At 49.5% G+C, this 27,464-nt stretch overlaps 1 protein-coding gene across 3 annotated transcripts in view; it reads right to left on the bottom strand.

Moving 5' to 3' along the window:
• The window catches only part of WT1 (WT1 transcription factor), a 46,796-nt gene extending 19,753 nt beyond the window's left edge, over window positions 1–27,043 (bottom strand). For 2 of the 3 annotated variants that reach the window (XM_059722712.1, XM_059722713.1), the window contains exons 1-4: window positions 26,392–27,041; window positions 22,583–22,705; window positions 22,260–22,362; window positions 12,693–12,770 (exon numbers count right to left, since the gene is read on the bottom strand). In XM_059722712.1, the coding sequence (XP_059578695.1) occupies window positions 12,693–12,770; window positions 22,260–22,362; window positions 22,583–22,705; window positions 26,392–26,812 (725 nt within the window). In that variant the 5' untranslated portion in view covers window positions 26,813–27,041. Of the gene's footprint in view, window positions 1–12,692; window positions 12,771–22,259; window positions 22,363–22,582; window positions 22,706–26,391 lie in introns of all 3 variants that reach the window. The other variant, XM_059722714.1, reaches the window with a different exon arrangement.
• Between the last annotated feature and the right edge of the window lie 421 nt (window positions 27,044–27,464).

The raw sequence follows: 27,464 nt of genomic DNA, 5'->3' as shown, positions 1-27,464 counted from the left end.
CATGGCAAAACAGCAGGAATTCATGCCACTATTGCAAGGGTTTCAGCAACCATGGCAATGAATCTCACAGGCCAAATTTGGCTTATGGATGTGGATGGTTCAACCCACAAAAAGCTCCACAGTCCAGATGACCCTCCTCCATGGCCTGGATCTGGCCCATAGACCATAAGTTTAAAACCCCTGGTTTAACTCATGGTGGTAGAGGTCTGTGCTTTGATGCTTCAGACTCTGGTTTCAGATCCTGATGACAATCACCTCTTTCATCAACAGCATTAACACAAAAAACCCCAAACATCCCTATGGGTATAAGCCCACTAAACCTCTGCTAGGGTGACTCCCATTGTGTATTTTTTTCTTCTCTTTTTGGAGGCATCTTCCCCAAGGATCCCTAACGGTTGTCCCAACAACAACTTTTAATCCAACCATTCAGGATAGAGCCTCAACATGGCAACCAGACCAGCTGCCACAAATAGCTTTCTTAAAAGCAAGCCAGTACTCTAGCTTAATTTGTTTTCTTCAGAGTGAAATATGTAAAACCCTGGCCTCACATCTTTGCTTGGACAGTTCAGTGCATCCAAGCAACAGAAAAAGAAAACATTTCAGTTTTTCACAAATGACATGATAGCCATAGCTTTCCTCATTCTGAAAGGCTGGGGTTTTTTTGGCAAAGACTAGCACCAATCACTCCTTTCCTGAGAAGGGTCAATGCTATACCTCAAACGGAAGTAAAATTATTTTGAAAAAAGGAATCAACATCCCCTTAGGAATGTTTCCCCCAGCCTCTTCTCTTTTGACATGTCTCCATGTATGGGACTGTCACCAAACAGCTATGTATTCTAGTCTTGAATTTAATTCTCAGAAAGTTTTTCCCTACATCATTTTACTTCAACCCATTATTCCAAGTCATACTCTGCCACAATTGTATATGCAGAAGCAAAATCTTGATCATGTTACTAATTGCCGTCAAAACTGACCCACTGAATGCTCAAAAAGACATCTAGAAAGAAGGAACTTTAATCCCAATTTTTTAAAACACACCAGCAATATTATGTGCTTATCATGAATAACCTAGTTCTATTATCTTTGTCCTCAGGTCAGAAGGCACTGTTCAACATGAGTAAGGATGACATCATATGTCTCAGGAGGATTTGGAGACTCTCACTCTGGTAGCCTGGAACCAAATGGAACCACTGACATGCCAGTGCATTTCACAAAGTGATGCCTTGAACTGAGATCTTATTCCTTACTGATAGCAACCTGGTCTTGCAGATTATGAAAGAGGTAATTTCCAATTTCTTTCTGAAAAGCAAACATGATGCATGCCAAGAACTGTCAATTGAAACCATGTCTTGCATTATATGAATCTTCTTGATTTCTTCATAATTTATTCAACACAAGAATATGGAAGATTCAATGGAGGAATTAGTGTAAGTCTCAAAGTTCATTACAGCCTCTCACAAGTCTGTTACAGCCTGAGTCTCAGACCCCTACTTCATTTCACATGAGAGAGAACAATTAGAGGAAAGCCCCAACTGCATGAGTTATTAATGAGTGCATGCATGCAGTACATTAAATAATTGGAAGTAAACATTTTTCTAGTGGAAATCTTAAGAGGAGGAGGAAATTCTTTGATTTTAAGCTCTTTGCGCCGTAATTATATCTAAGTGGGAGAATCATCAATGCCTTGTATACTGTGGTCATCCTGGGCATATAAAAATAATATATCAGTCCTGCACATCTATCTGGGGTAAATACTATCTTTCAATTCAACAGATACATTGAGATCTATGGATTTTGAATTCTTACATTTAAACTAAATAAAAAATCAAACACTACACATCAAAATAAAGATGTAGTAGAAGAGATTTTAGCATATCATCCCTGAATCTTTCACGGTAGAGGTACCAGTAGTTCAGAGGCATTCGTACCTCACATAAAACAAGGCACTTCTACTCGGTGGGCGCGTCCGCACGAGCGCTCACGTGCCTCTTGCCCTGCCTCAAACCCCTTTGAGGCGGGGCAAGAGGCACTTGTGGAAACAAAACAATGTTCCCTGCGCTGCAAACTTGCAGTGCATGGAGAAAATTAGACCCCTGGATATAGGGGCCTAAAAAAATCTACATTTCAAAAAGCAGCGCAGGGCATGGCCCCTGACCGTACCCTGAGGCAACTGGAGGCTGGGTCCTCCACAGAGACGCTCTGGTTGCCAGAGCGTCTCTACGGTTGCCCCTTGCCCTGGTTGAGGCAGCATGTTTCAGCATCAGGGCTCTGGTGCCGGTGAGTAAGGGGTCGGGGGGCTGGAGGAGGGGACCATGGTTGGGATCCTCAACAGCCCTGCCCACTCCCCCAGCCCCCCCCAACCCCCCCAAGGCCTCCGAGCCCTGCTGGGGCTGGCCCCATCCCCCCAAACTCCCCATCCCTTCCTCCCACCCCATACTGTAAAAAAACAAAACCCCCCGGCACTTACCGGCAGTTGGGGCTGCCTGAGGCCCCGCTCACACAGCACGGGGCAGGCTGACAGCCCCAGTGGCCCAGGCCTGAGCCCTCCTGCCCCTCTGCTGCCCTGTGCTGCCTGGAGGGGGGGGCTGTGCCAGGAGGCCCTGGAGCCCCCCCACCCCTGCTTCTCAGGTAAGCAGAGGCTTTTTTTCCATTATTTTCTGGGGGGGGTTTAAGTGATGGTGCCTGGGGTTGGGAGGGCAGCCATGGGGGCCTGGGGGTGCAAGTTGGGGGTTGAGGATGGGTGGGGCACCTATTGGGGGGTCTGGGGGAGCAGGGGGGTGGGGCTGGGTGGGGCAGCCATTGGGGGGGCTGCAGCAACTGGTGGGGGATGGGGCCAGGTGGGGCAGCAATTGGGGGGCTGGGGTAGGGCATGTGGGTCTTGCAAGGAGGGTGGTAGCCCCTGTGGGGGCAATTTGGCCTCAGTTGGGGGCCTGTACCCCTTGTGTGGGGGTTGAACCCCCTGTTGGGGCGCCATGCCCCTTGTGAAAGGGCCAAACCCCTTGTGTGGGGGCCATCGTCCTGTGGGAGTGCAGCAAAACATGTATTCATGAATTCATAAAATGTATTTAGAGTATACTTTATTATTACAATAAGATGCGTGCTTTAACACAGTAAGATATATCAATAAAACATTGTCCAACTGATCACTGTCTCTTTCTTGCTCTCTCTCTTTATAGTGGTCTTTTGTTCTACTTGTGGAGGAACATGGATTTGGGGGTATTTTACAGAGTGACTTTGGGATTTTTTTTTTATCAGGGATTTTTCAGTTTTCCAATAGGGAACACCAGAATTCCTGCTAGCGAGGCCAGTGGCAGGATCCTGTCTGCTCAGAGCTGGCACCTTGGACCCATCTGGCTGTGGCTGACCTGGACAAATGGGGCTAGGAGGATATGCTTTGACAGTTCAAAGCAGGCCACCACACCCAGAACATCTTCCAGGTGATAGCTGCCCAAATAGCCGGGCAGGGGGCACAAATGGCAGTAGTGCCGCACAAAGGCCAATGCTGCAACCGCAGTCCACTGGCAGGTGGCCCAGAGGGGAAGATGCCTCTACTGGCTGTGCAGTCCCCATCCAAGTCTGGCAGGTGCACGGCAGGTCACAACCAGGCAGCAGCCCCACTGCCAGACCCCTGCAGTGGGTAGAGGGTGTAGGGAAGTCTCAGGGCTGCTTCAGCAGTCCAGCTGGCACAGTGGGTAGTGTCCACAGGTACCAATTGGCTGGGCCCCAGAAGCTCCTGAGAGCTAGTAGCCCTGAGCTACTTTCCAGGGTGGCTTTTATACTGCTGGGGCCAGGACAGGGCAGCTTTTTATACTGCTGGGGCCAGCACAGGTGCTGAAGATCCTGGAGGAGCTGGGCACGGTTATTTTGCCCCAAGTGACACAATTTGCTCCACAACCAAATGCATGTCTGAGCACATGTGCTGAGGCAAAAAGCCCTGGCTCAAATTTGCACCGCTTCTATTTGAGCTGCTGCAAGCGCATGTGCTTGCATGTGTGGATGCACCAAGTAGGTTGCTTCAGCAGCCTCCGATTGCTTCATGGTCTGGAACCGTGCCCTGCCCTGCTTTTTTTCTGTGTGGGTTTTTTTGACTTCTGGATATCCAGGGGTGTACTTTTTATCTAGTGCTGCAAGTTTGCAGCACGAGGAACATTTTCTCATTCCTGCACATGCCTCTTGCAGCATCTCAAAGGGGTATGACATGCTGCAAGAAGCAGGTGCGGGCTCATCTGGATGCACCCAGTGGGTTTGCCTGGATAGGCAGAAGAGTGTACCCAACGTGGGAAATTGCCAGTGGAGTTTGTTACCTGTCAGCTGTCAGCAACAGACTACAACTGTGGTTTTAGTATTACTGATGCTATTGGTGAAAGTGGACTTTCTAATCCCCAAAGTGTGACCCCTTTGCTCTCAATGGTGAACAGTTACCCGTGGGAGTAGTCCAACTGAAGCCAAAGTGTCAACTGTACGATAGGAAATTAGAATCATCAGGAAATACAAAGAGAAAAAGATAGGAAAAGAATGTGATTCCCTCTTTTAATGCTTGAAGTTATAGTTTGACTAATACAGAAAAAGAATAAAAGCTAAGTAAAGCCAGATGCATTTGGCCACGTAGTCAGGATAGCATTAATTTTGTGACACAGGCAAAACTCAAGAAGAGTTTTTGCTCAAGTGAGGACTGCAGCATTTGACCATAAGAGTCCCACTCTGCCCTTACTTGAAAAACAAAACTCGGTTGGATTTCAATGGGACTTGCATAGATGTATCCAAAGGCAGAACTGGGCCCTAAATACCAAGAATTCTTCAAGTTAGTTTCTGAGATGACCCCATGTACATTGTTCTTTGGTGCTAGGCAGCCAACAACAGATTTGGAAATAGATGCATAAAACATAAGCCTAGATAACTCAGAAACAAAGACTGATACAACTGCAACATAAAATGCCAAGCAAACATTGTATTCTGTAGAGCATTTAGAAATGTTTGCCTTTTGCATTAGTCCAACAAATCCTTAACACTTGGAGAGCAGCTCTTTTAAATGATTAATCTCAGTGCTGTACAGATTGCACAAAGATCAATAAAAATGAAGGTTTTACAGATGAGAATGTGTGATGAAAAACAGAGCAGCTTTAGAGAGCAGTATCACTCTAAGTGGTAGTAAAAAAAAATCTCATAAAAAATTACATTCTAATCTGAATATTTAACAATGATCAAGCTGCAATTTTTCTCTCAGACCATTTTTACTTTGTTATGCTGGTATTGTTTGTCTAATGTGTAACGAGCCACACCTTGATCTGGAAAACTAAGCCAATCTATTATTTTTTTATAAACCAAAAAAGGGAAGTTGTAGGGTGTACTAAAAACAGTTAGTAAATTTCAATATGAAACTTGTATGATTGTTGAGTCACTGACATTCAAACTAGGATGAATAAAAGAAGACAGAAAAAGAAAAGTACTACACTAAGTTACAATTTAATTTGGCTTCAATTCAGGAATTGGAATTTTAGAGTTTCAAAGGAGAGCCAAAAATGAGCCTCAGCAAGAGTGTAGGTCAGTCCCTTTGATAACAGGACAGAAACAAAGAAAAATAACACTAATTCCATTTGTTAAAACATTTTTCATTCTAATGCTATGGAAAATATATGCCAACATTGAGACAATAAAGAGAATTCTCATTAATTATATGGGGAGTGGGGATGACTCAGTTTATTATTAATGGCAATGCTATTAAGCAAGATGAAGCAAAGATCTATTTATCTGCATTTTCCAAGGCAAAGGAATATTAGAGAAGGTGATTTCTCTGATAGGGCTCGTTCTGCCATCCTCACTGAGGAAAAAAGATGGATGTCTAGATTAAGGCTTTAAACTAATTTTTAGGAAGCTTTGGTTCAGTTCACAGCTCCACTATGCATGTCCTTGGGCAAATCATTTGGGGTACGTTTAAGCAGCACAAGTCCCACACTATGCCGTCTGCATATGCTTTCCCATACCAAAAGACATATGGAAATGTTAGTACATGTTGTTGACCTATATGCAGCGCTGTATTCATGCAATACTAGTGCTTCTGGTTTGGGAGCCAGAGTCTGCACAAGAGTCAGCACAGAGTGTCTTTGCATGGCACTGCCTTATGCCGTTTAGTCATGCCCTTAATCACTCCCAGCAGGGGTAGGAGTCAACTCCATGGGAGTTCAATGGGGCCAGGATTTCACTCCATATGGCTCAGTATTTCCCATCTTCACAGAATGATTGTGAAAATAACAGTCTTATTAGCCATGAGGAAAAAGGGAGAAATGAGAAGGAAGGGAGGAATAACTATAACTAATAACACATAAACTGGGTTGTTGTGCACTCCAATTCACATTGACTGGAGGGCTGAGCCCAAGCACAGAAAATTTAAGTTTCTGTAAGTTTACTATTTGCATTTAATGAATTTACACAATGTATATATATATATATATATATATATATATATACAGGGAAAAGTCAGGTTATTTTATGAATCTGTTATAGAAAAACTAAATGTAAGTATCTTCCATGAAATTCAATTTAATAGTCTTCTACACAGAACACAGCTGTTTTGCTTTCTAGTGAGACAAAGCAAATGGCAATACACACTAATGTGCATGGGAGCCTAATGAATATAATCAAGAGAAAAGAACAAAGAAGAAAGGTGCCAAAAACTGCCCAGTTACATGGGAGTTCATTAACTGAAAGCAAAATCTGGCTCATTGCTTTCACTCAATATCTGGGTAACATATCTCTTAGTCCTGCAGCTGTCTGTCTGATTTATAATAGAATACTCATTTAGGAGCCTAATTAGCTAGGAAAGAGTTTAAGTTTCTCCTATCCAGCACCAACTAGTGTGTGCAATTCCAGTTAGATCTGCATTATAATATTTCCCCATCCCTGGAACCTCCAGAGTAGCACTTCAGAAATGGCTAGAGACTAGTTCACCAACTGAAAAAGCAGCAGCTATTATATTTGTCCTCATGATTTAATATTTGGTGGTATTTCTTGTTTACTGTACATCATCCACGTCTTCTATTGACTGAAGAACTCTTAATATCACCCTGGGTTTTTAACAGTCCTCATCATCATTGTACTCTAAGTACAGTAATGTACTTCACAGAAAGTACTTCACAGTTATTAATGACTGTATCATCACAAGTACCCTGTGAGGTAAGGTGACATTATTTCCTCCACTTTATAGCTAGCAAGTAAGTCACCAATATTAAGACCAAAATTATCAAAAATGTCTGCTAATTTTGCGTGCCCATCTTGACATGAAGAGGGCATGAGTTTTAGTGACCATAACATACAGTCAGATGACAGCACCCATTAATTTAATTTGCACTAATACAAATCAGGCTACAATGTTTTCAAGCAGCATACCAGAAAATGAGGAACATACAATTAGTGCCCAACTCTGAAAAGTTTGAAAAAATGGAATCCAGTTCTCCAGAGTAACATTTGAGTACCTTGACCATGAGACTTCCTTTCTCAGCCTGCAGCCTCTACCTCATTCACTATACACCTTCCAACTTCTGCAACTGATCAGGAAGGGAACCTACAGACAAACTGCCTCCACCAATTGGATTCACTCCCTCTCCATTACTGAATGAGGCAGAGGTCCTACAGATAAAACAACATGTAGCTCTAAATCAAAGACTGTTCAATACTGTATATGCTCAAAGAGAACTGATTAAGATGGCAGAGACAACTTTAACCCTGTTGTTCCCTAACTTTTAAATGTTTAATTTACCAATTTAACATTATTCTGAATTGTTTTTCTGGATTAAATGCAATTTTCTAAGTTTCTAACAATAAAAACTAAAACAACTAATTGCACACATATTGACCCCCAGATGAGTTATCAGCAAGTTTTGAACTTGTAATACCACAGTCATACCTCTGCCAGTAAGGCTGAGCTGTAGCTGCAAGAGGGTGAAATCCTCTGTGGGTGCATCTACATGTGCACATTTACTGCACAGTAACCAAAATTACTATGCAGTAACCAAAAATTACTGAGCAGTACGGGCATGAATCTATACATGCATGCCCATACTTGGGTGTAAATGTGATACCTGCATCACACAGGTGTCATATTTATGCCTGATTAGTTACTGCGCAGTAATGCACATGTAGATGCCTTACTGCTCAGTAACACTCTGTATGTGGACTGACTTGGGACTAACTTTAGTCCCAAGTCAGTCCACACGCAGTATTACTGCACTTTAACGACTGTACATGTAGATGCTGGCCTAAAAACTGCTTACTGTGCAGTAATTTACTATGCAGTAAATTTAATGTGACATAAATCCATGTGTAAATGCACCCTGTGTGGACAAGTCACTACAGTGACTGGGGGAGAGAAGCAATATGCTTCATCATTGGACTTCATCATTATTTGCCAGACATCAGAAGAATGATGGGATTCCTAAGGTTCTATTCCAAGTTCTAGAGGAGCGTGCTAGTAGTTGCAACCCTTTTGCCACTTTCCTTTATTATGTATCAACCCCTATAGAGCCAGACTACACAGTTTCATCACCCTCCTCCAAGCTGCCTCTGTTCCTCTCCTACTTTCCTCCCATTAATCTGTACTCTCTGCAATCCTTCTTTTTACTCCCCTGTCCCCGGTTCATTGTACCCAAGCTCTTTATGCCTTTACATTCCTCCTTTTCCTCTAACCTATCTGGTCAAATCAGTCAGAGCAATGTGAGCACACAAGAGAGTATGTCCCTTGGCTAGATTTGGGTGAGAAGCAGGTGGAGGTAGTTAGTTAACCTTGTTAGTCTGAAGTCAGTCTGAAGGCAGGATAGATATGCACTTTTATAGACTAACTAAATAAGATATAAATAGAGCACAACATTTCTTGAACCAAAGTTTACTTCATCAAATGCTGTGAAAAGACATGCAGAAAACACAGTATGAATAAGAGTGAGAAATTAGAATACAAAAGACAATTGAGCAGGGAGAGGGAGGGAGATTTGGTTGGACTTTCACAATGACAGTAAAAGACACATGTTTAGCACCAGGGCATTATCCCTGCCAAATTTCAAATCTGTATGCCAAAGAGGGCTTCTAGACCCAGTCAATACAATAACTGTATGACTATAAATATGGGCAAAGCAACAGTTTTCTCTAACCTCATTCCTAACCATTTTGCTTAGTCTTTGTAAAAGAAATCAGCCTGAAGCAAACACTCAGCTTAGACTGAATTTCAGTCTAAGTATTTAAACTTTGGCAAAATTATAAGCAACTAAATTTGGCATCCTATCATGGAGACTTTCAGGTAGCTTTAGTGACCTTTGGGTCACTACCTGGCAACTCTACCTAAAATATTTTATAGTGCTTTCTTTTGAACTTATCAAGCTTAAATTGACTACTGTCTCAAGGAGAGGGTTACCAAATCAATCTAATGTAAAATATCATGTATTTAGCCCTTAATCATAAGATAACATTTTAGATTTCACAATTTCTTACAGACTTACAAGTAATATTTCTTTGTTCATCATAGTATATAAAAGAAACCTTATCCTAGCCATGAAGAAGTTGTGGGAGGACAGATGTAGGGTTTCTATATAAAGGACTGTCATCTTTGAAGAGAAATAAAGCAGCTCTATATTTCAATACAAAGATAATTTCCAATATTCATAAAATGCAACTACAGGACCAAGAAAAATATCTTAAACATTAAATGCTTGGAAATCACTTATGAACAGTTCATATATCCTAAAGATGTAAATCTTAGGAAGAATACTTTAGGTTCAAGGCAACCAAGGTACATTGTAACTCTCAGCCAGAGAAGACAGATAACTATTTTGGCTCATATTACCAGTGATGAGGCTATGTCTAGCACTGATTTTCTACAGATTCTACAATCTTGGCCTATACCAAAACTTTCAGCTTTTTTTTTTTTACCATATATCATTCATCATGGTTTTTTTCTTTTCCTTTTAAGCATCCTAGGTCACATACTTTACACTGCTAACAGTCTGTACTTTTGGACAAGTGAAAGACCATTTATTTTCTTCAGGACTCCTTTTAAAATTTCTATTGTGTCCTTTTTTGTTTCACCGAGTTCCCTAAAGAATAACCTCTTCCTTGCTTTAATAACTTGGACCTCAGTCAAGGTTGATGTGTTTCTCCATTTTGCAGGATATTTTCTCCAGAAGAGACAAAACAGTGTCTAATATTGCAATGAATGGTTTTAAAGGGTGCAGTTTAAAGAGGAAATCACAAACAGTAAAGGGGGAATAAAAGGTAGGAAATAGCTTTTAAGAAAAGAGAGGCAGCAGCAGAGAAGAACAGCTTGAACTGAACCCAACAGTGAGATTTTGCAGTAAAAGGGATGCCTCTTTCTTTCTAGTCAGAGGGCCGTCTGATGTATTTCATATATACCTCAGACAAGGATTGCTGTATACTCATTTTACTAGTCCATGCTGACACAGATGGTTTACTACAGTACTATCTTGCAGCTCTAACCTTCAAACACAATTCATGAATGAGATTTAGGACCAGATCAGCAGTGGTTTATCATGCAATACCAAAACCAGCCTATACACAATACCATACGAGATAGAGGCAGTTCCTTAAATAGAAGGCTGACTTGGGAGTTTCATTTTTAAATATATATACTTGAAAGTTGAACCTCTTTCAGTCTTTACAACTTCTTGTGAAAACAGTCTTGCAGTTTGAAACTTCGTAACACCTGGAGACATCTTACAAGTAGGAGGTAACACTCTCACTTAGAAGTGGGTAAGGGTAATTCATGACTCTCACTCGCCTTATTTGGAACAATAGGTGACCTTTGGCTTTGTCCTGACAGGGACCAAAAGATGATTCATTTGAATGTGTTAACTAGCACCTTCTAAAGATCTGGTGTGGACAAGGAAAGCTGTACTTCAGCCCACATTAGCCCATCAAGTCAAAGTCCAAGCTCTCCCTAACCTTCAACTGGACCAACCAGCCACTGCTAAAGAACAACTTGCTTTAACCACGCTTGATTTTAAAACAGATTACTTATAAAGTGCTATCTAACATGCTAAAATCATGCACCTTCTGTGTCTTAATTAAGACACTTCCTTTGATATTCTCTGTTCGTTCCTCCTTAGATACCATCTCTTAACGCCTGTCCTGTTTTGGAAGGGCAGGAAGGGTTACATTTTCTGTCAACTCTAGGACAGTACAAAAGACCCTTTCTCAAAATCTCTCACTCAACACCATCACTGTCTTGCCAACAGGAAAGGAGGGAGAGACACACTGACCCTATAAGCACCACGCCCTGCATCTCTGCCACCCCACCAATGTCTCTGATCTGCAGTGCTTCCAAGGGGGGCTTCCTGCCTGCAGAGTAACAGGAAGCCCATACTGGACAAGCAGAAAACAGGCCAGAGCTCTTTCCCTGCAGGTGGGAGGGGGACAATGAGTTCAAGGAAGGAAGCCAGAAATGATGGGAGGAGCCAGGAAAAGCAGGGACAGAGGATGTAAGGCCTAGAAAAGGGAAAGATCATGAAAAGGAGAGAAAATAAAAACGGTAGGAAGAGGAGAGTGAGATTAAAACCAAAAAAGGAATAAAGTAATGGAGAAGAGAAGGTAGCATAGGAGGTAGCATAACATTAAAGCATGTCCCATGTCCCCCTGCCCTGCTGTGCAGTAGGAGCAAAGACACCTTCATGCCTAATTCTGGGGAAGGCTGATTGTGACGTGAGCTGGAAAACACGGATCAGGGCTGGATTGCCCATGTTTCAGCTAACTAAAAGGACTAGAAGGCAGCAGTTTGCTACAGTCATGGGAAGTCCCATGTGTACACATGCATGCAAGCATGTATGCCCATGTTCCCAAGCAGGGGAGGCCCACTCTGGAAGGGGTCACAACTACTGTACAAAAAAGCAGGTTTTGAAACTGCACTGGTTATTGTAAGATGAGGAGCATACCACCTTGCCACAAGGAGGACTGAAGACATCAGTCTTTAAGATCAAGCATGATATTTTTAAGGTATAGTCTTATGAAATCACAGAAGCTCCACAAGCTCTGTAAGCGTTCATCATTCACTCTCAAGGATTTTTATCGAGTCCCATCCTTCACTCACAGGTTTAATTAAACTGTTAGATCTTTGGAGTTAGGGCTTTGCCTACAAAATTAATCTCTCATATCCATGTTGTATATTTGGGTGCTTATGATATAATTAGATAGGTTCTCACAATCATGTTATCCCAACCTAAATTCAAATATTTGTAGTCTATGACTAGGAAAAGTCTTCAATTAAAACCTGTTATGTATCTGGCACCTCATATGTGTACCCTACAACTGAGCTCACTCATTTGGACATATTAAAATAGTCAAAATTCTGAAACCAATGTACTGTTCTCCAGGACATTCCTTTAAAAGATAAAGAGCAAGTTACTTTAAGAAAACACTGCTATTTCTTCCCCTTTGACTATCTTAACATGTGAGGAAAAAAATCTGATATAAAAATTTTAGAAGGCATAAACAGCAAAGCTGCAAAACCCTTACTAGCGTAGTAGACTTAATTTTTGACATAATAGATCAACATCTTAAGCTACAAACAGATGATGACCCATCATTCAGATAGGATGGGGGGGGGGGAGGTTGTGCAAGTGACAGCATGCCAGTCATAAGAAAATTAACTAATAAAACTACACTGTGGTAGAAGATTACAAAATAATGAAAGACCTTACCCCTTTAATGTGGATCCCAAGTTCATTTGATTCCATGTCATGCATTCAAGCTGCGAGGTCATTTGGTATAAATTGTCACTGTTATGAAAATATCTAGAATTAGAACTAAAATGACTTGATCAAATTAAAATAATATTTAAAATAGCAGCAATATTTTCATTTTTCTTTTTCAATGTATCTTTAAACAGAACAGTCCCAAGTAAATTTATTTTATGTGAAACCTTTTATTGGTTTGTGGTATTCATTTTTAAGAGAAAGAAAAAGAATGTCTTAAAAAGGAATGGGTATTCTTGCTAATCCACTAATTTGTAAATTGTGAATGGCTGGAAGTGATGCACAAACAAAGCTCTCTCTGAGAAAAACTAGGCTTGGTTTCATAGTTTAATTGCACAGAACATCAACTATTCCTATTTGTAGGTTACACAAGGCAGATTATTTGTTTTTTTTAAAAAAAGCAAATCAAGTAATTGTTTTAATCAAGAGTGTAATGGATCGTGTGGTTAATGGACCCAAACGACTATCGTGACTAGTGATGGATGTTGCTACACATAGTGACTTGACAAGAGGGGGGGAAATGAAGTGGCTGAACGACAAATCAGTCTCACAAGTGGAATTTTTGTAAAACGTTACGATCTTGCAACAAAGCAAACACTATTACTTGCAGAAGCTGATCTCCAAGTGGTTATTTTTCTATTTTTAAACCAAAACCCGTTGGTGTAGTTTTTTGTTTTGTTTGGGGTTTGTTTGGGTTTGGTGGGGGGGGGGTTGCGTGTGTGTGGGGGGTGTTTTTGTTCGGTTTTCTTTATTTGGTTTTTGAGACATCAGCTGTAACCAAAAGAAATTGAGATCCCAAGCCCAGACATACACTGCTCCACACTTGACACGCAAACAGCTTCAAATCATAGAATCATCGGGCTGGAGGGGACCGCGAAGGATCATCGGCCCCAGGTCAGGCAGTAGAGGTGAGTGAGGTGAAGCGAAAAAGAGACAGTTAACTTGGGAACTCGACTCCTCGTTTTCCGGAGGTTTCTCGACAGTAAGAAGAGAGTCTCACTATGCAGCCAGGGCTGAGCAGATGCTTTCCATCGGCACAGCCCGACCCCACGGAATACTTCCATGGAAGAGCTCCGTGGAAAAGGCCCGGCTGGGATTTCAGGTTTCTGGCCCTATACATTTCCCCCATGTTCTGCAGAGAATCTCACCCGCACCGAGAGTCTTCAGCCCGGGCGCTCCAGCGGGTTCGATGATCGATGTAAGTGCCAGGGAAATAGCAGCTCACAAGAAGCACGCAGGTTGCCCGCTTGATTAATGATAGGCTAGACTTATGTAGTGATTTGATATCATTTTGTTGTTTTTTTCACTGCAGGTAGAGGCGATCTAACAAAATCAGATTCCAGTGGGAAGCTTTGGCATATATAAAAACAAATTAAACGACTCCAGGCTCAGAGTATGCCCCATGCCATTCCGTCAGCTTGGCTGGACGCTATTATTCATCGGCGCGTCTGACCGGCTATTATGCTCCTGCCACGTCCCGCCGCCCGGCTCCGGGAGCGCGCGGCTCTCCTGCAGCTTCCCCTTGGCCAGGGCAGGCCGTGCCGGGCCGTGCCACGGCGCTCGCAATTCCGCGAATTCTTCCCCTAACGCTGCTGTAATTAATTCCTCCAGGACCCGGGGTTGGGGGTTTTTTTATTATTATTATTAGCAGAGCCCGCCCGGTACATTTCCAGCGGGAGATTTCCCTTGGACTTTCTTCCCTCTGACAGTTCATTTATAAGAGCCTCCCCCACCTTACCCACTGCCCTTCTCCCCCCCCGGGCGTTTCCAATAAGGCGATACACTCAGTCATCTCCTTGTCACGGCTCGCGGCCGGCTGGGGTGACAGTGCCCGGAGCAGAGACCCCGACGGATCCCGCTGGAAGTCGCTCCGCCGCCGCCGCGGGCTTGGGCTCGGGGGGCTCCATGCCCCGGGGGACAGGCACGGACGGGGGAAGGAGGCGAGGGCTCCCTGCGGGCTGCCGGGCATGGTAGGGTAGGGAGTGTGCTAGCCGCTCCCCCGCAGGCAGCCCTCGGGTAGGGGGGCAGCCCTGGCCTCGCTCCGGACGCCCTTAGACGCCGGCCCTGGCCAGCAAGCGGGGATGGTGCATGGGTTCCCGGGGCTCCCCCCACCTCCCTGCTGGGCACTGCCCGCGGGAACTCCTCGTCTCACCCCGGGCAGGCTGGGCGCAGCGCGGCAAGCGCAGCCTGGCCCCCAGCCGGCACCCACGGGGCCAGGGGAGGACCGGACCCACTCCATCCCCGGCCCGGATCGCGCCCTGCAGTGGATCCCGCCGGCAGCCCTACGGGGGTGACACTAAAAAGACCTTTTCGTTAAAGATGTTTGCAAAATGGGAGGGGGGCAGACAGACCGCTTTGCGAGAGGGATTGATGTGAGCTGGAGGGGAATAAAAGGAAGTCAGCCCTGAGCACCATATATATATATATATATATGTATGGGGAACTTGAAAGGCAAGCAGTAGTAGATCACAGAGAGTTTGTTTTGGCCTGCGCCACAGTATTACCGAGTTCCTGACCCCTGCCCAGCGAGAGCTATAATCTGAACCGAAACTCCTCCACTCTTTAAACCTCTGCAAGTGTGACTCACTGTAAATTTTCCGCCCTCAACATGTTTACTACGCCGAGCAGCACGAGGCAGGGGAGAGCTCCGCCGCCCAGCTGCAGCGGGGGCACAAGCATGGCCGCGCAGCGCTGCCAGCCCCGTCCTGGTTCGCAGCAGCAGACGCGGGGCGTCCTGGCAGAGCCGGTGCCTGTGCCACAGAGGAGCTACGAACTGCCCGAGCCAGAGATCTCCGCGATACCGTTGTTTCCCCGATAAGAATGATGGTCTTCTGCATATTTATTTCGAGTCATCGCCTCTCGGACTCCCTCTCCCTCCTCGCAGGGCACAACAAAGCCACTTTAGACGTGCCTACATATTTTCTGCTTCCTTCCTTGCTCCTTGCCTGCTACTAGTTTAAGTTGAATCGTGTTCCCGTATCTGGAAATCTGGGGGGCTCTTTTAAATGGGCTGTCACTGCTGCTATTTGGTTTGTCACATCCGATGTGTTCCTTAAATCAGACACTGATGAGTAGGGATCCTGGTTTTCTCTGATAAAAAAAAAATCCCCAATTTTCAAATTAAAAAAGTAACCCAAATCCACATTTTTCCGTGATTAAAATGAAACGCCTCTCTCTCTCTCTCTCTCTCTGTATAGATATATCTATACATATACATATATACATGAATAGATATATCTATACATAGAAAGAGAGTGGCGTTTTATTATATATATGATCATATATATAATATATATATGATATATATATTGCCAAGAAGCCCCACGCAGTGCTGAATCAAACAGATTAAAATGAAACGCCACTATATATATACATACATGCATACATACACACATGCATATTATATTTACATATATATTTTCATTTTAATCACGGAAAAAATTAGATTTTGGTTACTTTTTTAATCTGAAAATTGGGGATTTTTTTTTTTTTTAATCAGAGAAAACCAGGATCCCTGCTGATGAGAGTTAAGAGGAGGCAGACTGGCTGCTGCTAGCCAAGAGAACATGGGTTTTGCCTCCCTGCTTTCAGAGCTGGGAGCTAAGCCCCTGCTGTGACCCAATTGTTATCAAGTCCCTCTTTTTAAACACAGTGGCTCACACTCATGGACTCGTCGCTCTAAGGTAGGTGGGGAGTTTTGGCAGGCAGAGCGAGGTACATTATTAGTCAGGATATAGAAAGAGAGGAAGGCGTGTGCTCTCTTATCTGAGAGCACAAGCCCTCTGAGGGAGGCAGTTTAGGAGGAAAACTGTCCCTCTGAAGAGCTTAAATCCTAGACCTTAAGTGCTGGAAGGTGCAAGGGAAGAAAGGAAATGTGGAAAACACCCTCCTCATACCCAGTTCACTCTCCCCCTCAGTATCCACTCTGCCACTGTGACACCCGAAGATGCCAGGCAAGACGCACCTACGGTCTGACCCAGTCGATGGCAGTTCTGATGGTCAAACTCAGTGGTTTTCAACCTTTTTTAATTTGCAGCCCCCCCCAAAAAAAAATTCGAATGGAAATGTGGCCCCCCTGGAATTGTCTGGGTGGGTAAATACATCAATCACAGTCACCTTGCGTGGGCCCTTAGTCTGCGGACCACAGGTTGAAAAACACCGTTCTAACTTATTTCATAAGCAGCATGCCCCTCCACCCCATTTAAATGAATAATTTTGGGTGCAGGCTCCTGGCCTCAGGCAGCCAGGTACGGAAAGGCTGGCCCTAACTCTCGGCGCGATTCTGCCACCATTGGTTTCTGGCTTTTGCTCGGGACCCCAGCCCCAGCTCCTGCCAGACACGACACTGAACTCCATGGAATCACAGGGCAGCCCGTGCCTGTGCGCAGGGGCACCAGCCTCCCCGCCCCCCCCCCCCCTTCCTCTCTCCCAGAGTAAGAAAAGGCCTGTTTATACGCGCACAGAACGAAAAGCGGCTTAAGCAACCGACTGAAATAAGTGACTTAGCAGAGACGGTGGGGAGTCCTTTGTGGCCGGGCTTTGAGGCAGGAGGACTCCTCTCCACTGCACAGCACCCGGGCGGGTGTTACATGACAGTGCGAGACGGCACTGCCCAGCTGGCAGGTGGCTGATAGTGCCGGGTCAGCCTTAGGACTCAGCACGACAGCCCTGGGCTACATGAAGCCGCCTTTCACCCTGTGTTTACCACGTTCCTGTAACCAGGCCATGTTCCAGCATTTATGGAAAGGTCTCCAAGGCCAGGCGCGCTGCAGGAAGCCGTCTGCTTTGGCTTGAGGGACCTTTTGCAGCCCTGCCTTCTCTGTCCTTAGAACAACACCGATTTTCCCACACGAAGGAGGATTGTGACACAGATGCCCGCAGCCCTCTGCACATATCCACAGCGGGAAAAGCGGGAGGAGGGTGCTAAACTAGGTACCTAAAACCTTACTTCGACCCTCCCCCACTCCCGAAAGTCCTGTCTTTCCCAGGTGGCTAGCGCTAACTCTCCCCGCAGTGGTGCAAACTCTCCGGCCAGGGGGAGCCTCTCAAACCCCAGCGTGGGTCAGTGAGGAGGCTCGGGTCTGCGGGGACGGGGGAAGGGGCCAGGTCCTCAGGGCGGGGGGATTCCTGGGGAGCATTTGCACTGCGAGGAGCTGTGGCAGGCCCGATGAGACCTGTCTCTTCTTGACCTCTTGCCGTAAACATGTACTTAACTAGACTCGGCTCCATCCAGCCTCACTGGTTTAATTCAGAGGCCAAGGGATGGAGGGATGGGCACCCGCGAAAGCAGACGGAGGGCTTTACCGAACCTCCTCAGCCCAAGCCGGGGTTGCATACAGACAGAGGTGGCCTCAAGGGCATTGGGCCGGGACCGAGCCTTGTTTTTAGTCACTCAAAGGCCGGAGAGAGAAGAGGTCAAAGGAACAGGCTGCCCAAACCGCGCTGGGGACGGATGTTCCCAGGCTGCGGCCCGTGGGCCACCGCGAGTCTGTGCAGCCAAGTGCCAGGGGCCAGCAGGAGCAGACGTGACACCGGCGATCACATTTCTCAGCCAGCGAGTGACGGTGTGAAGGGCTGGAGAATCTGCCCCAACTCTCCAGTGCCCCTGTCCCACCCCGCATTTTTGCTTGCTCTCCTGGGCACCTCACACTTGTGGGTAATGCCTCTCCTTGCCAAGTTTGCCTCTTCAGAAATCCCAGTTGCTGAGCTCCCCTCCCCGGGCCCCGCTCGACGTGAGCAGAGCACTCAGTTCCCGCTCTTCGACCTGACACTCTCTGGTGAGCTAGGAGATGCTTCCAAGCACAGCAGGAAGGGGAGCGTGGCTCCGCCAGACTCAGCACTGCAGCCTAGTTTCTCAAGCACGGGTCATGCTAGCACATTGATTAAAGCATCGCTGATGCTCATCTTTCTATGTAGATTAAAAAACCCCACGCAAGCTTTTTTTGTCCAAGGGTCATTTACAACTCGCTCCTACAGAGCGGAGGTTAGTGGCCAGATATGTCTATTTACGCAGGAGAGCTGCTGAGGACAGGAGCTATAACCAGCTGAACTAAGTCAAACTTAACAACACAGTTGGTCCAATAAAAGCTCTCACCCACAAAACCCCCTGCCTCTCTCAAAGATCTATCAGTGACTCCAAGGGCGTAGGTACCGAAATAGTAAGCAGAGCATCCAAATGATCCTGTTATAGCAGAATGGACTGGAAGCCACTGGGCTAAGGGACTCTCCATCCCAGACTGGGCCAGTTGCTAACAGGTTTATTTTGGACTAAGCCCTGGCAAAGAGCTTCCCTGTAGAGAGAGCTGGCAGACTGCAGGCTTGGTTCTCACTAATGTAGCCGCCGTGTGAACTAGGGCAGAATCAGGTTACTGCACTAGTCCCTGTTCACACAGAAATGTATTTCCCATCCAACTCGCTTCTCCACCCTCAGATGCAGGCGTGAAACCGAGAGACTGCCAGTTTCCACCAGAACTTAGTTTGCAAACCTGACTTGGCCTAGAGGAGCCCAATCGCCTCCTCAAACTGGGCTTGGAAATAAGCACGATCACATGGGGGGGGAGGGGGGGGGAGATGATAAGAAACCTAAGAAATCTCGTTCTCCAAAGATCTTCTGCCGAGCAGCAGGTCATTATTACAAACTGGTTTAAGAGGGAAGAGCCAACCCCGCACATCTTTAGTCACCCCTTTGTCTTTGCGCGGGGTGGGGGGGGAGGGTTGGCTAAACGTGCAGGGAAAAGACTAGCATTAGGGAACAGCTCGTTCACACAAGGGGTAGCTTAAAATCTACACCTGTAAGAGGAGCGGCGAGACTGGAGCTCGCCCACCTGTTTGTCCGCAGACCTTGCAAAGGGGATCAAGTCCTGCCCCGATTTACACGGCTATCCATAGCAGCTGGCTGCAGCTGGGTTTGAGGGTCTGATCCCTCTGAAGTCAGCGGGAAAACTCCCAGCGGCTACAGTGAGCGCAGGATCCCGGCTCAGGCCAGGGGAAGTCGTGGCAAGCTACAGTGCGAGCTGGGCACAGAGCTCCGGATCCGCGGGTACACGAATGTCTTACTGCAGAGCCCGGAGCGAAACGCCGCGGTCCTGGCGAGGCATCGCCCAGTCCGCTCCGGGAGCCGGGAAGTGCCACCCAGCGATGCCTCCGAGCCACTTCATCCCGGCGAGCGCGGAGGTAGGAAGCAGGGACCTCCTCTTGGAGTCCCAGAGCATGCTACAGCTCTCCCCTGTCCTCCCGGAACGCGCCTATCAAAGTACTTGGCTTGCTTCATTAACCATCATTAGTGCAAATTTAAAAGAAAAAAAAAAAACTGCATCAGCGGCAGCACAAAAAGTATCCTTCAGACTCTGCTCGCTCCAGTCCCCAGCTGGGACGTGCTGCAACGCCGGGAGGCTTGGATCGGCTCTTCAGCTGGGGCAGGGATCTTTCTCCGTGATCGTAATTTGGGGCGAGGGAGGCTCAATAAATGTTTAATGCAAGGCGAGAACTATTCAAAGCAAGTCTCCTAGGAGGAAGCTGCCCTGGTTCAAATAGCTCGCGGAGAAAGATCTTTTCTAAATGCAGAGATGGTTTCTGGCTAGCCGGGTGGTGCAGACAGACATGACAATTTTCCCCGATCTAGCCACAGAAAGGTGTGACCAAACTTAAGAGCAGGGCTGCAAACAGTTTAAGAAATGGCCGTTCAGGTAAAAAATCTGACCCTGGTTGTATGAGTTATCGGAGAAAAATGTTTAAAAACGTAGCCTCTTCTGTTGCTTGTGTCCTGCTAGTTCTGTAGCCAAGCTCCTGCCCTATGGGCCGAGCAAACAAAATAACGTCTCCGGTAAAGTCTAATCCCAATGTACTTTGGGTTTAAATTGCCTACAAGCCCGTATTTAGTTCAAAAGGACAGAAAGCCCCAAACTAGCTGAGATCCGCGGGGATTTTGTGAGCTGCTTAGGGAGAAACCCCTGGCGTACTGAGCTGCCCGTAGTTTTAGTCACAATCATTTTGTTCCCCTGGAAAAGCCTCCCGACAAGTCGTATTTATAGATTTCCCTGCGAGGTCTGTGTCCACTGCAGCGAAGGAATTCTCCTCGCCAATTATTCCACAACTAATCTCTCTGGATAGGCTTCTTTCCTTCCTTCATTACCTCATTCCCTCCTTCCCTTGACGTCAACTCACGTTCATTAGCGAAGTGGCTTCTGGAAGTGACACAATTTTGTTGTCCCACGTCCAGTGTTGATTAATCAAAGATGATATAACCAGCCTATAAGAAAGGCCAGTGGCAACTTCCTTTGCAGAGGCACATTGTTTTGTGTGCAGAAGTTACTTAGCAACTCCGAGATGCGGGACTGGCTCCAAGTTCACAAAAAGTTGAGGAATAAATTTGGGGGAACTTCTTTGCTCGGCAAACACATTGTAAAACTGTAGCAGCCCCACCCGGCCCCCGTGCCAAGCTTACGTACAAAGAAAATAGCTATTGGGAAAGGTCCTCTATCTAAGATGAAACAGGAGACAAGATACCTGCTTGTACTGATCACGAGCAAAGCGGGGATGGCTTTCACCGATCTTTTGTTTTTATTTTTTGTATATTTAAAATCCCGCTGTTAAAATGTACCTTACTAGGGAGCCTGAAGAAACAGTTTCCGTTTGCAATGCAAAGCCACAGTGTGGGCTGCTTTTTAACTCTGTTTCTGAGATTACAGCTATTTTGGCAGGCGTTGCTGATGCTCTCTGCAAGTGAGCAGCGATTTTCCCACAACACCCGCAGTCCCTTTCTGCGAGAGCAGAGCTCTGAAAATCGACTGCAGTCGGGATCAGTAGGGGGGAAAAATCGCTAGGGATCCCCCCGCCGCCGGGCTGGTTCAGGGAAGGCCCTCGCTGGGAGCGGCAGGATCGGAGCCTGCAACGCAATGTTTTTGTTTGCGGAGTCTCCACGCAACAGCAGGAGACTGGATCCCCTCCACCCCGCATCGGGAGACCTGCAGTCCTTCCAGCTAAGCATGGGCGCGGATGACTGCAGGATCTGGGCCTGAAGTCCTCCTTCAGCATCCTAATCCTAGGATCATCGTTTTAATCCGCGCTCATGCCAGTGGAGAGGGCTGGGGGGGCTCTGATTCACCGCTGCCAGCGACACCGAAAATAGCAGAGAGAGCAGCCGGCCTAGCAGGCAGCAGCAGCTGGGGGAAGGGGAAGGCCTCTTGCTGCCAAGAACCACAATATCGGGAAGGCGCCTCCAGGCTCACTTGCACGGCCTGGGCTTCAGCCCCTTTCTCGGGGCTGCGGCATGTATCTAGGGCAGCGTCCGTTGAGGATCGTCTCCAGGCCCTGTCCCGCACAGCCCTGCTCTCGCTCCCGCTTCACCCAGCCTCGCCGATCCCACATTCAATCAGTGCCACCCCCGGGCCCGCTGGTGGGGGCTCCCGTCGCTTGGCACGCAGCCCAGCAAAGTCCCTCCCGTCCAGCCCGGCTCCACCTGGCGCCGCTCAAGCCAGTGCCCGGCTCCTGGGGCGGACAGGCAGGGGGTCCTACCTGTTGTAGGGGGTCCGCAGGAGCAGGGCCTGGCTGCCCGTGCAGCTGTCCGTGGGCGTGTGGCAGCCGTACACCGGCGGGGGCACCGAGTACTGCTGGTCTCCTGCGGAGAGAGCACAGGGTTAGCCGGATCTCAGCCCGGGCTCCGCCGCCCCCCAGCCCCGGGCGCGGGGGGCCTCCGGGGGCCGCCCCCTCGCTCCCCTTCCCCGACTCCGGAGTGACTCGCAGTGAGAGCCGCCCGGATCGCTTCGGGGCCTCCGATCTCCCAGAGCCGAGGGGCGCGGGGCAGGGGGGCAGGGGGGCAGGCAGGGCCGGGGAGTTACCTAGGGAAGTCTGCTGGGCGATGGGGTCCTCGTGCTTGAAGGAGTGGTTGGAGAACTGCGCGGCGTGGTGCGAGGGAGCGTGGCCGTAGCTCGGGGGCCCGTCAAACGCCACCGTGCTGTAACCTTGCGAGAGAACAACAGCGGGGGCTCCGCGTTAGCCGCCCGCCCTTGAACTTGCTGCCGGGGAGGCTTCCTGCACAGCGTCTCCGGGCTGGCGTCGAGGGCTGCGGGAGCTCCGCACGGCTCCCGGCGGCAGATCCCACCCCCCCCCTCGCTCCCCGGGGGCTACCAAAATAGCCTGGCCCGGGTTTCCTGCAGCTGCGCTCCCCGGGGGCGCCGCCTTAGCCTCCTCCGCCCCCGGGGTCACCCTTCGGCCCCTCCAGGCAGCCCCGGCCGAAGTGGCTTTGCTGGAGAGGTCAGCAAGGGGTGCGGGGGCTAGGGGGCGGGGGGTCCTGGCTCTGCCCGGCCGGGGGTAGCGAGAAATGGGAAGCTCCGTCGTGTTTAAGGAGCACAGCTCGGGCCGGGCAACACAGGGGGATGTTTGCTGCTCGCCATCGAGGCGGGGTCCCCATGTGCTGTGCCCGCAGGCCAGGCAACCCCTCTCCCGCGGTGCCCGCCCCGGGTCTCGCCCTAGGCTGGCTCAGGAGCTGGACCGCGCACTCTGGGCACCGAGCTCGTGTCCACACTGGCAACAGGTGCCACTGCAGACACCCCCCCGCCTCCCCATCCCAGGGCTGCCGCGGCCCCTCACCCCCTTCCCCGCGCCCAGGGGGAGCTTCTCGCCGCCTCCCGGGCGCTCCGCAGAGCCCCGCGCACGGCCGTGCCTCACCCGGGGCTTCAGGAGCGCGATCACAGCGCTCCCCGCCCCGCCCCACCCCACCACCTCTTCCGGCTCTTTAGCTAAGGGCCTTATCGGAGCCGGGGCTGATGGCCGGGGGCTGCGAGCAGGGCAGGGCAGGGCAGGGCAGGACAGGGCAGGGCAAGGCCGCGCGGCGGGCGGCGGATCCCGGGGAGAGGCCAGGCTCGCACCCACAGCAAGAGCCGGGTGACCGCGGCCCGCCGGGATAGGAGTCGCGGGGCTGGATGCACCTGAGCTCCGGTTTCTGCTTCCCGCGGCCGCGCTGCGCTCCCGCTTTGACCCCAGACGCCAGGCCGGTGCCCGGGGCTGCGCGCCCCTGCCCTTAGCCCCTGTGCGCCGACTCTCTTGCTGCCTTTGACTAGTGGGACGATTGTTCCCAGACGTGGGGCTGTTTCCCCGGACATCAGCTACCTGCTTTGCCTGGGGACAGCCGAGCTCTGCCGAAACGAGCCCTGGATGCAAGTTGAGGTGGGAGGGTTGGGAGTTGTTTGGGGTTTGGGGTTTTGTTTTCTGGGGTTTTTTTGGAAGGATTGAACCTAGATTTCTCGAGCGAACAATTCCTTACACGCCTTTATTAGTGCGTTGATGTGCAGGAGAATTAATCTGCTCCGCATTAGCGTCACTAAAGAACCGTGCGCCCGCGCTCCTGTACAGTTGCGCTTGTTACTGCGTTCATTAAAACAACAAAATGTCTGCTTTGGCCTCCTGCACCTCTAGGAATGGACCCAAGGGAGAGGGTCCATTCAGCACAAATCGGATTTCTTTGAGGCACTCACTGCCTCGCTTCTTGTTTCGTATTTTAAAATTCTCCTAACATCAGCGGGGCCAAGATTTGCTCCCTCTGCCCCCGCTGCTCCCCTCGCGCTGATTAATAGTGAACCCCTCGATGAGAATCACTGCATTTCCCAGCTGGGGGGAGAGGGGATAATAATACTGGGGTGCTTTTCTGGTCTTGAATGACTAAAACTGAACTCTCTTTACTAGAGCAAAACGGCGCAGTGAATTTGGTTCAACCAGCCGGTGTAAACGGAGGCTGTTTGCTGCGTGCTCTGCTCTGGGAGGCTCTTGGAAGTGTGCGCCTCCTTGCAAGCCTCTTGCGGGTTGCCTGCTGCAGGGACCCGCGCTATGGGTTTAAATATTGTCAGCGCTTCTCTGCACAGTGAAGTGACTTCGAAAATGCGCTCTGATGGCGAGAGCATCAGAAACGCAGCATCAGCCCGAGGGCAACGACAGTTTTAAAAAAACACAACACAACAAAACTAGGGCAGGTATTTGAAAATGAGAAGGTTTGCAATCACGGAAAGCCCTTGGCTTCCTATCAGCTCAACTAAAAGTAGAAGAGATCCTGATTTTCAGCTACGCCGCTCCTTATAAAGAGGGTGACTCCCCTCCACCTCTCACACAAGTCTAAGTGTCAAATCAATGAGTCCGTACCCCCCCCACACACAAGCTTCTAATAATTAATCCAATGATGGTTTTCACTAACCAGCCGTTTGCTACTTCTTTTTTTAACAACCAAACAGATCCAAAACCACCGCGGTTACCTTTTCAGTGTCCAGGGCTGCATTTCTAATAAACTGCTAGGTATCAAATGCGGATGCTGGGGGAGTTTCTTTTTCGATGCAGCCCTTTCCCCCAAACCCACACGTCTATAGTTTCGAAAGGGATGCTATTGCTCCCGCGAGGCCAGTGTCCTTGCCGGGGGGCAGCCTACGATTGAGCTTCCCCGCGGGCAACGAAGAAGGCACACGGGCTCCAGCCTTGCCAAAACCCGACTCATTCCGGAGGACAAACTCAGCCTTAACGCGGATGTTGGAAAATGCACAATCAAATGAGTGTCCGATCCTCTGGAAGGCAGGTCGGGCCCCCGCGCTGTTCACGAGCCCTATTCTTAAAAACAAGAGCGGGGAATAATTAAATTAATCCTTTCCTCTCTGATTATCCGAAATGTTTTATTATTCGTAAATGCGTATTGAATTTGTTGTGCCATTGAGGAAACGATGCCCTCAAACAGGACTGCAGCTCTGGGTTTCCGATACCAGGTTTACTGCGAGTGCTGCTATGTATTTAAAGAAACATCTAATCTGCCAACTGCTAATCTAATCGAATCTAATCCAATCTAATCTCACCAACTACTAATCTAACATAAACTAACCAACTAATATAATCTCACCAACTACTGATCTAACAAACTACCAACTAATATAATCTAGCCAACTACACATGTAATCTATTCGAGTCTAATCTAACCAACTATTAATATAATCTAACAACTACTAATCTAATGCATCCTAATCTAATCTAACCAGCTACTAATCGAATTTAAGCAGCTACTAGCCAGCAAAACCCTACGATTTCCAATTAGGAAAATAGACTATTGCAAAACAACCCCCGCCCCACCCCACAAAAAACCCCTAAACAAGCGAGAGAGAGATTCGCAAAATAAAAAACTTATATAAAAATGCAGCAGTCTCGGTGCCAAGGGGGATGGGAACTGAACCCGAGTTATTGTAGCTTGCTGGTGGGGGGGGGGGAGTGTTTTTTTTACCCCCTCCCCCCAGCCACCCCCGCTCCCAGTTACATCGGCAGAAGTTTTAATCGCAGCAGGCGCTGGAAGGGAAGCGATTAGATAGGATCGCAGAATCCCAGAAACCCGGCTGGAAGGGAGCTCGGGAGGCCACCTCGTCCGAGCCCCGCTCCAAGCAGGACTGTCCCCGGCTGCCTCCCCCCAGCCAAGGCTTTGTGTGTTGCTCCAGTTCTGTGCGAAGGCAAGCGTGTTAACAGCCCCCGGGCCCGGGCAGAGCCGCCTTCCCGGCCGGAGCAGAGCAGGGCGCGGGGCGGCTGCAGCCGGGCTCGACCCCAGCGCCAGCCCCGGCCCCGGGCCGGGCAGGGGGCGTACACGCCGGGCGCGGGGAGGCAGGGCAGCGGGGCCGGCGGCGGCGCGGCTTACCCTGGTTGCGGATGGCCTGCTGGCTCTCCAGGCAGTTGGGCAGGTAGGGGCCGCTGGGGAACATCCTGGCCTGGCCCGACGGCGCCTGGCTGGGGGGCGGCGGGGCGCCGAAGGGGCCGTAGCGGCAGGCGCCCGCCGTGCCGGTGAACTGGCCCGAGAAGTGCACGGTGAAGGCGCTGAGGCACTGCTCCTCGTGCGGGTCCGAGCCTCCCCAGCTCGGCTCCTGCTTGATGAAGGAGTGCGGGGCCAGCGAGCCGTAGGAGGCGGCCGGCGGGAAGTCCAGCACGGGCGCCCACTGCGCGGCGCTGCCGACCGGCACGGCGCAGCCTCCGCCGCCGCCCGCCCCGCCGCCCGCCCCGCCGCCGCCCAGCGCCGGCACCGGCTGCAGCAGCGCGTTGAGGTCCCGCACGTCGGAGCCCATGCCGTCGCGCCGGCCCGCCAGCCACTCGCCCGCGCCGCACTTGCTCCACGCCACCTGCCCGCGGCCCGGCTCCGCCGGCACGCACCAGGCGGTCGAGCCCAGAGCCTTGGGCGAGCCGGGCTCCGGCTCCAGCCCCGCGGGCGGCGGCAGCAGCGGCAGGGCCAGGGGGCTCTCCAGCGTGGCGTGGCGGTGCAGCCCGCCTGCGCCTCTCCCCGCGGATGCGGCGCCGCGCCCGGGCCCCCGGGCTCAAATAGCGGGGCTCGGCGGGAGGAGGAGCCAGGGGCTCCGCTGCTCCATTCACACGGCCCCCAGGCCCCGAAGGCGGGGGCGGCCGCGCTGCCCCGCTCCCCCCGCCAGGCGGCCCGAGCCGGGAGCCGCAGCCGCTGCGCTGTGAGTCGCTGCCCTCGGGCGGGGGCGGGTCCCCGGGATGGCCCTAGCTCGGCCGGGGGCGCCGGGCCACCTGCCCGCCCAGGTGGAGGGGTAGCTCGAGCGCGGGATTGGGGCAGGGGCGGGGGCGGGCAGGCAGCGCGGCGTCGGGACTTGCGGCGGGCAGGGCCTGCAGAGCCCTGTGCCCGCCCCAGCGCCGCCCTGCCCCGGCCGCAGGTCCTGTGTACGGACACGGGGCCGGGCGGGAAGGATCGCTGTACCGGCG

This window comes from Alligator mississippiensis, chromosome 2 (assembly GCF_030867095.1).
Source record: "Alligator mississippiensis isolate rAllMis1 chromosome 2, rAllMis1, whole genome shotgun sequence".
Taxonomy (NCBI): Eukaryota; Metazoa; Chordata; order Crocodylia; family Alligatoridae; genus Alligator; species Alligator mississippiensis.
This window is presented reverse-complemented; position numbering and strand designations above follow the sequence as displayed.